The sequence below is a fragment of the Elephas maximus genome, chromosome 3 (assembly GCF_024166365.1).
Source record: "Elephas maximus indicus isolate mEleMax1 chromosome 3, mEleMax1 primary haplotype, whole genome shotgun sequence".
In the NCBI taxonomy this organism is placed as follows: Eukaryota; Metazoa; Chordata; class Mammalia; order Proboscidea; family Elephantidae; genus Elephas; species Elephas maximus.
In genome coordinates this window covers 45,138,883-45,150,883 of record NC_064821.1, presented here as the reverse complement: position 1 = coordinate 45,150,883, position 12,001 = coordinate 45,138,883, and the positions used below count along the sequence as shown (strand labels likewise).

At 49.2% G+C, this 12,001-nt stretch overlaps 1 protein-coding gene across 9 annotated transcripts in view; it reads left to right on the top strand.

Moving 5' to 3' along the window:
- The window catches only part of NPHP4 (nephrocystin 4), a 139,355-nt gene that overhangs the window by 15,408 nt on the left and 111,946 nt on the right, over positions 1 to 12,001 (top strand). For 8 of the 9 annotated variants that reach the window (XR_007516516.1, XM_049877726.1, XM_049877727.1 and 5 more), the window contains 3 exons: positions 7,062 to 7,234; positions 8,686 to 8,750; positions 10,420 to 10,575. Coding sequence is in view for 8 of the 9 variants with exons in the window: in XM_049877726.1 (XP_049733683.1) it covers positions 7,062 to 7,234; positions 8,686 to 8,750; positions 10,420 to 10,575 (394 nt within the window). In the remaining variant the exon portion in view is untranslated. The other variant, XM_049877729.1, reaches the window with a different exon arrangement.

The following is a 12,001-nucleotide window of genomic DNA, read 5'->3' as shown; positions in this document are numbered from 1 at the left end:
GAAACTGAGGTGTGTGGAGATGGATTAACTCCAACAGGATTGGAATCAAGCGGATGTTTCTGGGATGTTTCACAGACTGCCGAGGGATGGAGCTTTACTCCGAAATCAGCTCAGGAATGCTTTGCCATCATTGAGGTTCCAAAATGAGCTCCCTCTCTTTCCCTAGTTTACTTTAGACGAGAGTGGTTAGGACCGGTGGTTAGAGTATCCAGACGGTGCTCCTTGTTGGTAACCACGAGCCAGGCGGGCTCTGGACCCCAGATCAGAAGTGAAGGGCCTTTCATTCCACCCCAGTCCTCTCAGCTATGAAATCATGATCCCTGCAGAAGTTACACTTTAAGAAACAACCTCCAACATTGTCATTTCTCCTTCTGGACTGGTCTAGGGTTTGACATTCATGCCACCAAGAGGACTTCCGTTGCTGTAGAAGTGGAGCAGTGCCTCACGTTTCCCTGTGTCCTGGTAGCTGTGTATCTGGCGGCCTCCAGCTCATGGTTCAGGTCTGAGTTAGGGAACTAAGCCTTGCTCATCCACTGCGAGTCTGAGGGACCAGGCTGGTGGCTCACAGGGCACCAGCTGTAGGAACAAGTGCCTCTATAGCTCAACCTTGCCAGCATCTTGATTTGTCTTCTGCTGGGGCTGGTGAAGAGCACAGTCCTCAGCGTTTCTGAAGTAGCGAACGTGGCAATGTCAGCGTTGGGGGTCAGGGCGTTTTTGGTTGTGTGGGTGATGTGGAAGCCTCTGGAGAGCTCTGGGAGCCTGCATGTCTCTCGCTGCTGTTCCTGTGGTGACCAGCAGAGGCCAGCGGTACCCCAGGAACGAGCTCCTTGCCATCCACACCCCCCCCTCCCCCCGCCGGCCCCACTGCTCAGCAGCGGCTGCCACGCAGGCCGGTTCCTCTCATTGCCTTCACATTCAGAATATGGAAAAATAGGTTTCATTCGACTTTTGTGAACTGAAGTGAATTCCTCTTTACCATGTGTGTATGTGTGTGTGTGCACATGTGCAATTGGAATATTAAGCATTCCTTTGGGTGGGTATTGGCAAGTGATACGGATAGAATTGTGTCCCCCAAAATATGTGTTGAAGTCCTAACCCTTAGACTTGTGGATGTAATCCCATTTGGGAATAAGATTTTCTTTCTTATGCTAATGAGGCCATATTATGGTCAGATGTGTCTTAAATTTAGTCACTTTTGAGATGTAAAAAAGAGCAGATAAGGCACAGAAGTGAGAAGCACAAACGGGGAAGATAGATGCCACGTGAAGATCGTCAAGGACCCGAGGATTGCCAGGGCTATAGAAGCCGAAGGAGACAAGGCTCTTTCCCCAGAGCAGAGAGAGAGCCTTCCCCTAGAGCCAGTGACCTGAATTTGGATTTCTAGCCTCTTGAACTGTGAGGAAATAAATTTCTATTCTCTGAAGCCACCCACTTGAGATATCTCTCTTAAAGCAGCGATAGGAAACTAAGACCGCAAGCATGGTGTGGTTGTGTGGCTATGTGATCACATCGTGCTGAGTTAATAGCCCTGCCTCCACACATACAGAAATAGAAATCCAGTTTGCTCTTTTTAGAGGTGATCCTGAGATTTGGCAAAGTCTGTTTCAGGTTTTGCTAATTGCCATTGTTTTCCTGGTTTCAAGGATCCAATCTGTGCAGCTTGTGGGTGATCCGATTTGCGAGATTTGCGATTTGCGGGGCCCAGCCACACTAAGATGCCCCTGTGAGCTGCCAGCAGCAGGGACCCTATTTAAAATCAACGTGGCTTCTAGCCTAAATGTGGATTAATGCGTCAACCTTGTGCTCTGGGTTTTTATTGAGTTGTCAGTGTGATACGTAGCCTGGAAGAAGATGCTGTTCCATTAGTTCGCAAGCAACAATGTCCTGAAAAGGACTTCGGAAAAAAGAAGTCTTGCCCCAAGCCTGGGCTGGGCGGCTTTTCTGTAAATGATGACTTCTCTGTACCTGGCTTGTAGTCCCATCTTGTCGCATGCTCTCGGGCTCTCTCTGTGGAGCCACAGACCAGGTCTCAGGTCCCTCAGCCTCTGAGCTCAAAAGGAAAGGCTTGAGCCCTTCTTTTGTGGAGAGAGATTGCCTTTCACTTCCTCTGAGACAGTTAGTAATTCATTCAGCCTCTAAAAAAGCGTCTTTTAAAAAATAATCCTGGAGGCCAAAATACCATGCAATTTCTACATTTTATTTTGAGATGAACATAATTCTCCCTTAAATTCCTTCCTTAACTAACCACGTCTCAGACTTTGGGTGACAGAGCTCATTTTTCCTCCTTTATTTATTTTATGAGAGTTGCTGGGCAGAAATCCTGGCTGCTCTAGACAGCCTAAGCCCAGAGCAGGGGGCGGTTTCCTCCCTGAGCTCCACTTTGGCTCAGGTGTGGCTCAAGAAGCAGATAAATCACCTGTCCTCCTATGACGTCGGTACTTGGGCTGCTTCCGAGTTCCGAGTTCCGTAACCACAGTGATGAGAAACGGGTTCTTGGGCGGTTCTATTCTTCAGGGTATGCGAGCAATGCTGTTTCCCTGTAAAAGTGTATACTGCCAGGCAAGATTGGTGTGATCCAAAGGGAGCCTGTGGAAGCCCTTCCACACGACTAAGCAGCCCAGTTCCTGGGTGTGCAGTTAATCCCCTCCTCTCAGGGCTGTGCTGCTGCCTGCCTATCCCGTGCTCCCCATGCTGCTTGACAGGAAATAATCACAGTGAATGCAGTCTACGAGCTTCACTTCAAGAGGGAAGCTACCCTGCAGGGAGTGCTCTGCAGATGAGGGAGGCCAGCTCGGTGTGTCCTGTCAGTCTTCCGCTGTGTCCCTCTGTGAAGGCTTCTTTTCCCTCCGTTCGACAGGAACCACTCTAGGAGCCTCTGAACCAGACAAGCGGGATGATGGAAAGGTGTTTCCAGAAAAAGGCATGATATTTCTCTGTGGTGTCTTCAGTATTGGGGTTTAGTAGTGTGATGATTTAACTGCTGATCACCTGGGGACAATAGAAAGCTCTAAATTTGTCAACCTGTATTGCTGTGTGGTCTCAGCGATACACTGTGGGATGCTTTTTGCTTTGGATTGTAACTGGGTTTGCCTTTTCTGAGTAAGCCAAGGGATTACCCTTTAGTCCGGAGTGGGGACTGGCTCTTGGGCGTCGGCGTTGGGTTTTGATGTCATATGGACGTGGGTCTAAGTCCTGGCTCTATCACTGAATTCCTGTGTGATTTTAGGCAAGTTATTTACACTTTTTGGGCCTGAATTCACTCATCTCTATGTCAGGGATACAATACCCATCTCATAGGAGTTGCTTGAGTATCCATTAATCTTTTCTCATGAGCAGGCACCTGTAAGCAGTAGGTATTCAGTTATAAAGCATTGGTTGAGCATCTACCAGATGCCAGGCTCTGTTTAGGAGCTGGGCGTGCAAAGATGGGTGAGATATCATGTAATTATTTCAGTCAAGGTTTAAAATTGACATTCTTACTCTCAGCCTTCCTTAGACTCAGCACTGTTGACATTTTGGATAACTTTTTGTTGTGGGGAATGGTCTTGTCACTGTGCTGCTTTGTTTTGTGACAGTGTTTGTAATGGTGGGCTCCACCCAGGAGAAGTGGAAACCTCTGAGTTTGGAATTGGAGGTTTTTGAATTTACCCAGGGGTGTTTTGCCCAGCAGGGGTTCACTGTGTTCAGGGAAGTTCAGTCTTTGGATGAGAGTGTTGTGTTTTTGGTAAGAGAAACCATGTTGAACCTCAAGGGTAAGGTCAAGCTGCTAGATAAGAAGCTGTTATGATGTGTTTGTGAATTATTCATCTTTCTGAAGGTATCATATTAAAGGTTTCTTAAAAGCATTCTTTGGAAGGTACCAGTTTGATTTCTGCTCCGGCCTTCTCTGGCCTTGCCACCCCAGCATTGTCCTCTCCTTCGGACTTGATGAAGCATGTCACCTCGGTAGGCAGGGAGAGTGGCAGCGGAGCTGGATATATGCGGCAGTAGTTTTTCCAGAAAGGCTCATCATCAGAGGCCCAATTTTGATTCTGTCACTGTGTGTGAAAAATGGAAGCTGGGCCCCGAGGCAAAGTGGTGTCAGTGCTTTTTGGAGATGAAGGCATTCAGACAGGAGCATTTAAATGATTTATTCACCTGTTTACCCTGTCCAGGAGAGCTTGTCCAAGTAAGTGAGTGAGGTGTGACGTGGGTGAATGAAACCCCGTCTCTTCAGTCACCCGGGCCTTTCTCGCAGGCAATTTGCTGGGCTTCTTTTAAACTTTTAATCATGCAATTTCAGTTGATGAATAGACTTTTCCTCTCAAACATCCTGCATTGACGTTAATTAAATCTCCTTAGACTGAAGGACTTGTTTACAGCTCCTACTCGGAGAGTGCTGTCTGGAGCCCTGGCTTCACTGGGGCCTATTCACAGGCTGGTCAGGTGGGAGGAGGAGGACTCCCATCTTCGGGATGGACACTTCTTATGGGACATTGCCCTGCTGGGAGTGCTTCTGGCTAAGTGGAACTGTGCGGCACAGCATAGTCAATGGCTGAGTTTTTGGAAGTTGATCACCGGGACGACCCCTGGACCAGGGCTGCGGAATCATATTTGTGTTTTCATCATTAGCAGACTTTTTGCTTCCACGGCACTGAAAAGCTGTTCGTTCTTGAGCAGTGTTTGCATATTTGTATCTGCCTAATCTTTTTTTCTCAGAAGGAAGGCCTGGCAATCTACTGAAAAGTCAGCCCTTGAAAACCATATGGAACACAGCTCTATTCTGACACGCGGAGATGTCAGGAGTCAGGGTCAACTCAGCAACAACTGGATTGGCTTTGCTTTAATCTCCCCTTTAACCTTTGAAGGCTGCATAGTGTTTTCTTGGTTCCCTGCCATTTCCTCGGCCGGTGCTGTTCCCACACAGATGGATCAATCAGTGATTTTTAGAAAAAAGCGTTTGTTATTCACGATTAGTAATAATCTAACACCAAAATGAACTCCAAAGAGCCTTGTAATGTGCTCTGCATCCAGCAGTTGACCCTTTAATTTAAAGGTGGATTCTCTGGACTCTAAAGGTGGACCAGCTGGGACAGACAACACTGGAGCTCTGGGTTTGGTTTTTTTTTGGCCTCAAAATAATTGTTTTTGGTGGTAAATGACAGGGAGAGGCAGCTGTCATAAATCTGTGCCTGGGAACTGCTGAGAGCGGCGGGTCCCACTGCCTCTGGGCAGAGCAACTTCAAGGTGACCCCTCAGCTGGGGATTACTGGGGCTTCACATCAGAGCTTAAAGCGTTTGTTTCACTGTTAAGAAAAAGTGAGCGATGTGCATGTAGCCGATGTGCACAGGTACAGATACAGAAGGGGAGATGATGACCAGCTCGGCTTTGTAGCAGGCCTTTCTATAAAGCAATGCTGGGGTCTCGGAAGCAGAAGCATAATTCTCTCTTCGTCCTGCCGCCTGTCAGCTGTAAGTGGTCATTATTTCATCATTTTGCAATAAAAGATAATAGAATAACGATTGATACCTGGCGGCTGATGTTTGAATGTGTCTCTCTGTTATCCTAGGCTGACAGTCTGTGATTACAGTAAACGTTTTTTTTTTGACACCACGGTAATGATTTGTTAATAGGAGGATTCTTTCACATTTAAATCACGTTGTCGGCAGACCAGTTTCGGCCCCTGCCTTACCTCTCACTGCCTTGGGTTGGGTGGTGGGGAGTTCTTTGTGCTCAGCTGCTGGGTCTGTGCTATGTCCTGCCCCTGGCATGGGTGCCAGGTTATGGGGAGCCCTGAGTGTGGAGCCACAATGCAGTGCTGCCTCTGAGCTTTCATGGATGCCTACTCCCCATTGATTTGCAAATCCACTCAGCGGCACCATTTCCAGTCTTCTCTGTCTGTGATGCTTATCAGTTTTAAATAAAAGCAATTGCATTTAATTCAACGGAATAGAAGAGAGAGTGAAGGTGGTTGGATTCCCAGGCACGAGCATGTTATTAGAGATGTGGAGACAGAGCTGACTCACCTGGGCTGTCTCTCCACTGCCCCCTCTGCCCAGTGCCTGACAGGAAAGCACAGGGTCAGAGCTACTCTGTTTGCACGTTAGCCTCCAAGAAAACCAGCTGCCGTCAAGTCGACTCCAACTCACGGCGACCCTATGTGCGTCAGAGTAGAGCTGTGATCCACAGGATTTTCAGTGGCTGATGTTTCAGACGTAGACCACCAGGCCATTCTTTCTAGGCACCTCTGGGTGGACTGGAACCTCCAGCCTTTGGGTTAGCAGCCGAGCATTTTAACCATTCGCACCACCCAGGGCTGAGAAACCTTTTACAATCAGTTTGAATGTCATTTACTTGACTTGGTTCCAAAAATTCTCGTAATAAAATGATGTAAAGTTGATTTTCATCATAGAAGAGTGTTAGTTGGGCTCTGAGCTGGGGATAATTACATAGCACCTGAAGAAATCTGAGGATCCTGTTTAGTTTAAACAGAATTAGTTCAGCTGGAACTTTGTAATAGTTACATATGAAATAGGGGGTTAGAATCAATATTGGCAAGTTGTAATTGGAGTTTTACGTATTGAGCACTAGATAACGCTTGGAACATAAAGTGGTTTATATGCAAAGGTGTTTACATGCAGTGAACTTAGTCTGTGTCCGGGCTGCTCTAACTGTGGTCCTGCCTGGTGATGGGTCTGGGCTGCACAGCCATCCAGCTCTCCTGTAGAGTGTCTGGGCTCCGCCCATGACACTTCGTGGTGGAATTCCCAGGGGACAGGGGATTCCTAGGGCAGAAGCAAGTTGCCTGATGTCCTGTATTTTGGGTCCTTAGAAGCTCTGTCACCAGCTTGAGTCTGAGGGAGCATCTCACCATGCTTGTCCTTTCCTCTGGCCCCTGGGAAGGGATGCGGTATCCCACACGAGGGCATGTGGCGGGGGCCCCTGGGTGTTTGTGGTATCCATGGGAAGGCAGTAGTTGCGGTGAAGGTCGGGGTGCACCCCTGTCTTTTTTCTGTGTCCCCTTCTCTGCAATCCATCATTGAGCCTCTGTCTCAGCTGTCCTGTGATTTCTGTTTTGCAGCCCTTGTATTTCCACACGTCCTTAAACCACCCGAACATCGTAGCAGTGGTAGAAGTGGTTACTGAAGGCCGGAAGCGGGATGGGACCCTTCAGATGTTGTCCTGTGGGTTTGGAATTCTTCGGATCTTCAGCAATAAGCCAGAGTCTCCTACCTCTGCTTCCCAGGACAGACGGTATCGACCTCATTTTCTACACCTTTGGGGTCTCCAGCATCTTTCTAGGGGGATTTAATTGCTAATTATTTGGTGACAACAGAAAGCTCTAGATTTGCCCACCTATGTTGTTAACATACTGTGAGATAGTTTCTGCTTTAGGTTGTAACCGGGTTTACCTTTTCTTAGTAAGCCAAGGGATTGCTCTTTTTGCCAGAGTGGGGACTGGCTCTTGGGTATGTGCGTTGGGTTTCCATGTAGGATGGACATGGGGTCAAGTCGTGACTCTGTGATTTATTTAAACTCTTTGAATTCACTCATCTGTAAGTTAGGGATACAATTCCTATCTCGTAAGGGTTCCTTATGTATTCAGTAATACTTTTTTCCTGAGCAGGCGTCACAAGCAGTGAGCATTCACCCAGCAAGCATTGTTTGAGCATCTGCCGTGGGTCTGCTGGCTCCGTTTAGGAGCTGGGCATACAAAGATGGATGAGATAACATGTAATTATTTCAGCCAAAGCTAAACTGTACCTTACTGTTTTAGATCAGGGTTTCTCATCCTCGGCATTATTGACATTTTAAAACAAAACCCATTGCCATCAAGCTGATTCTGACTCATAGCGTCCCTGTAGGACAGAGTAGAACTGCCCCATAGGGTTTCTAAGGCTGTAAGTCTTTGCGGAAGCAGGCTGCCACATTTTTCTCCCACTGAGTGGCTGGTGGGTTCGAACTGCTAACCTATCAGTTAGCAGCCGACTGCTTAACCACTGTGCCCCCAGGGCTCCTGATAGTGACATTTTGGGCTGTCCAAATCTCTGATGTGAGGGGCAGCATCCCTGGCCTCTTCTTATAGATTCCAGTACCGCCGTTGCCTGTCCCAACAGTCAGATGTCTTCACGCATTGCCAGATGTCCCTGAGAGGCAAGACCACCCATTTTGAGCTACTGAAAAGGTTGGACCTCCTACACTGGGTCAGTGACCTTGAAGTTGATCTGATTGCTTTAAGCAGCCCCTCTGCCCCAAGGGATACCTGGGAAAATCTTCCCTTTCTTTTATTTGTTCATTCTGGTAAAGATTCAGGACCCTATTGAGGGCCAGATGTCCCTGAGAAGGCGAAGCCATCCCTGGTTGAGAGCCACTACTGTGGATACACAACCAGGGCAATTCCTTAAACAGTGTCTTCTTTGGGATGTTTCCAGGCATTGGAAGTTTCCCTTGGGGGTGCTGTCCAGCTATAGGTTCTAGGGCCGCGTTGGGACAGCCCTGTGTGTGTGCTGGACGTGCTTGGCCAGGAGCACTGAGTGTGTGGGGAGCCTCTGTTTTCCACAGGGGATGTGCTTGTCCAGCATTCGGAAAGCTCTCGTAGGCGTGGTGGTGGTTGAGGGACCCTGCGAGAACAAGTCCAGCTGAAGCTGGGTGACCAAACACAAGAGGCAGATGGCTGATGTGTGTTCACGGGTCTTGTTTTCCAGGTTGAGGTTGTATCACGGCACCCCGAGAGCCCTCCTGCACCCGCTGCTCCAGGACCCCATAGAACGTAAGAGCAGGCCTGGCCTGACTGGGAGCCTGAGGCTTGCAGGACGCTGCCTCCTCAGTGGGACCTCTTGGTCTCAGAACGTTGCTGAATGTCACCGCCCTTTGAGAGCTGTCTTGTCATTTTTTGCAACATAAACCACTGGCAGCTGAGCTCATTTATTTAGTAGGTTTGGGCAGAATGTATCATGGGCTTGGATATTTGACCAGGTTTGGAGAACTGAGATATAGTAACCAGGAAGGAGGGCATAGCTCTGTGAGGGGGATGGAGCCACTGGGTGTGAGGGAGGGAGGTGGCCCTCTTGCCCACCAGGTGGAGTATTTGTTGTCCGTCACAGGTCTCAGCTGCCAGAATGAGACCTTGGCTCTGAAATGCTTTGTTATCCCCAGTCCAGTGAGGCTTCCACAGCTTTACCTAATTACCCCTGGACTCCTTGGCTTCCGTGGGGCTCCAGCATTGAGAGGCTGCCCATGAACCGAGGAAGAGGCTTCCTGCCTGTGGTGCCTGCTCCTCTGAGCACAGGAGGGGCACCAGCCCAGCGGGTGTGCCATGCCTACTTTGACCCTGTACCCAAGTGAACCCACTGGGCTCCTGTCCCTGCCACTTTTCCTGGGGGAACCTTGCCTTGTTTGTGTGAGGTAGCTAGCACAGAGAAATGCATTCCTGTTAGTGAGAAAGTGACCTGACATATTTTGAAAGCAGTAGCCTGAGCAGGGGACCCTTTCTGCCCTGACCAGTAGGCAGCCTGCTCCCGTGCTTGGTTTGGGTACCCATGGCCACCCTTGGGGAGAGACCAGCCCCACAGACCTCACTGAAGGAGAAGAAGGAGCTGCAGATTCTTCACCATGAGTGGGTCCAGTATGGAGCCAGTGCCAGCTGTTCAGGAGGATGTATTCATTCATTCATTCATTCACAGACTCCTTGCATTTATTAAGAGGCTGCTGTGTGCCCAGCAGCAAGATCGTAGCAGCAAATGAGGCAGACCAAAACTGGGGACAGTGAATGAATACATGTCAACAGACAAGAAGAAGTGAGCATTTCAGTTAATGATTAGTGCTATGAAAAAAATAAAGCTGGCCAGCAGCAGAGAGTACCTGGAGGCACGGGGAGCTACTTTAGCAGGGGATTCTGTTCACTGAAGGACATGGTTTCAGTTGAGACCTATGTGAGGAAGCCGAGCCAGTCATGCAGACACCTGGGGGGAGGAGTGCACCAGGCACAGGGGACAGCCAGTGCAAAGGCCCTGGGGCAGAGATGAGCTTGACCACAACAGAGGGGAGGAAGAAGGACTTGGCATTTCAGCTTGAAGGAAGAAGGCCGGCCTCTGGGTACAGGCAGTTTTCAGTCTCCCTCCGATGGTGGACACCACATGGTACCCATGGAAGTGGCATGTCCCTGCTCCTGTCCCTGACCTAGCCACTCAGGGAAGAGGAGAAGGGGAGAGATTTTGTTACAGTGGATTGAAAACAAATATCTCTTGCATTGCAGTGTTACCAGAGAGAGTTATTAGGATCAATTTTTTTTTTTTTTTCCCCATTTTAGCCTGAAGTACAGAGCAGCTCCCCTCTTTCTCTAGAAAAACACGTTTTCTGTTTGTGGTGTTTCTTTAAGATTTTCTGGGTCGACAAACTGCCTTTGGCCTCAGCTTCTTTGTGATGTGTCTTCTGCTCAGAGAACAAGCACCTGACCCTCCTTGAGAACTGCAGCCTACAATATACCTTGAGGCTACACCCAGCCCTGGAGCCCGTGCGCCACCTTCTCCCTGAGAACCTGCTGGTGTCTGGCTTGCAGCAGATCCCAGGCCTCCTGCCAGCTCACGGAGAAGTAGGTAAGGGCTTTGCCTCTCTCCACCTGGGGATTTGTGTTAGCACACCATCAAGCTTTGCAGGAATTGGGTGGGGGGGTGGCGTTGGGCTGGACGTGGTTGAGGGCATCCCTTTGCCACTCAGTAGTACCCCTGGCATGGTGTGAGCGAGACACTGATCTTCCATTTAATCTGATCCTGAATAGCTTCTCACATCCTTTAAGTTCGTATCTCATGTCTTCATGATCGTGACCAGGAAAATATGCTGCTCGATCCCATCCTTCCTGTACCATGGTACTGGTTATTTTAGAAAACTCTTGTGGCAGGTGGAGGGCTCTGTCACGGTATGGGGTCTAGGAAGGGATGCTCTAGTGATGGACAGTGGTCCCTGCCTGGCCTTGCGACCACTGTGGGGTGGGCCGTCCTCCAAGCCTCAGTGGGTGGACTCAGTACCAGGCCTGGGCTCCTGCTGGACCTGTAGGAGGCTATCTCGAGGAATCCAGGAGAAGGGACCACACCGTCGCTTCCCACCTGCCTCTTGCTGGGGTTCCTGGCGTCTCTGGTGGGCTGCCTCCCTGCTCAGCTCACAGAGGAGCAGAGTTTGGCGGCTGAGATCCAGAGCACTGATGTGCTGCGTAAATGTGCAAGGCCCTGAAGGAAAGGCAGTCAGAGCTCAGCTCCAGCGTGGAGTGTTTGTGTTCGGCAGTGATGTCCCTGCAGGTGGTACACACCTCGTGTTCATGCTGGGGTGCAGGCACTGTTATCTGAGTTGTTGGATTTCCTGGATGGGCCCATGGTGGTCACTGCTAGTTTATTTCCCCTAATCCCAGAGAAGCAACGATGAGACAGGACAAATGATAAATCAATCGGGCAGGAGCAGACCAGGAATCCCAGGTTAGCTTCCGCCGTGGGCCACAAGCCTTCAACGTATCCCCCACAGTCCTCTTTTAGGAAGATGTAATGCTCTCTGTAATTTGCCTGTGTTCTCCCAGAATGGAGAGATGGAGAGACCACAGCATTGTCACTGCTGTCGAGGTGAGTGAAGAGACAGTGGGAACCTGCTTCCGGCCCTGTGACCAAGGCCTCGGCCCCATTGGTCGGGGAGGGGCCGTGAGCCTCACTGTGAAGCTGCCTTCATCCATACTGGTGTTAAGAATCTTGAGACAAACCTACCTTATTTAATTTTTTGAACATCTTATTGTGGTGTGGGTGAAAGTTTACAGATCAAATGAGTTTCCCATTCAACAATTTATACATTTTGTTTTGTGACATGAGTTACAATCCCCTCGATGTGACAGCACTCTACCCACTTCCTCCCTGTGGTCCCCATTTCCATTCGTCCATCTTTCCTGCCCCTTCCTGCTTCTTTCTGAACTTCTTTTTTGAGCATACCCTGCCCTTTTGGTCTTGCATTGTTCTGAGGGGCACATTTCTTACAGGTATTATTGTT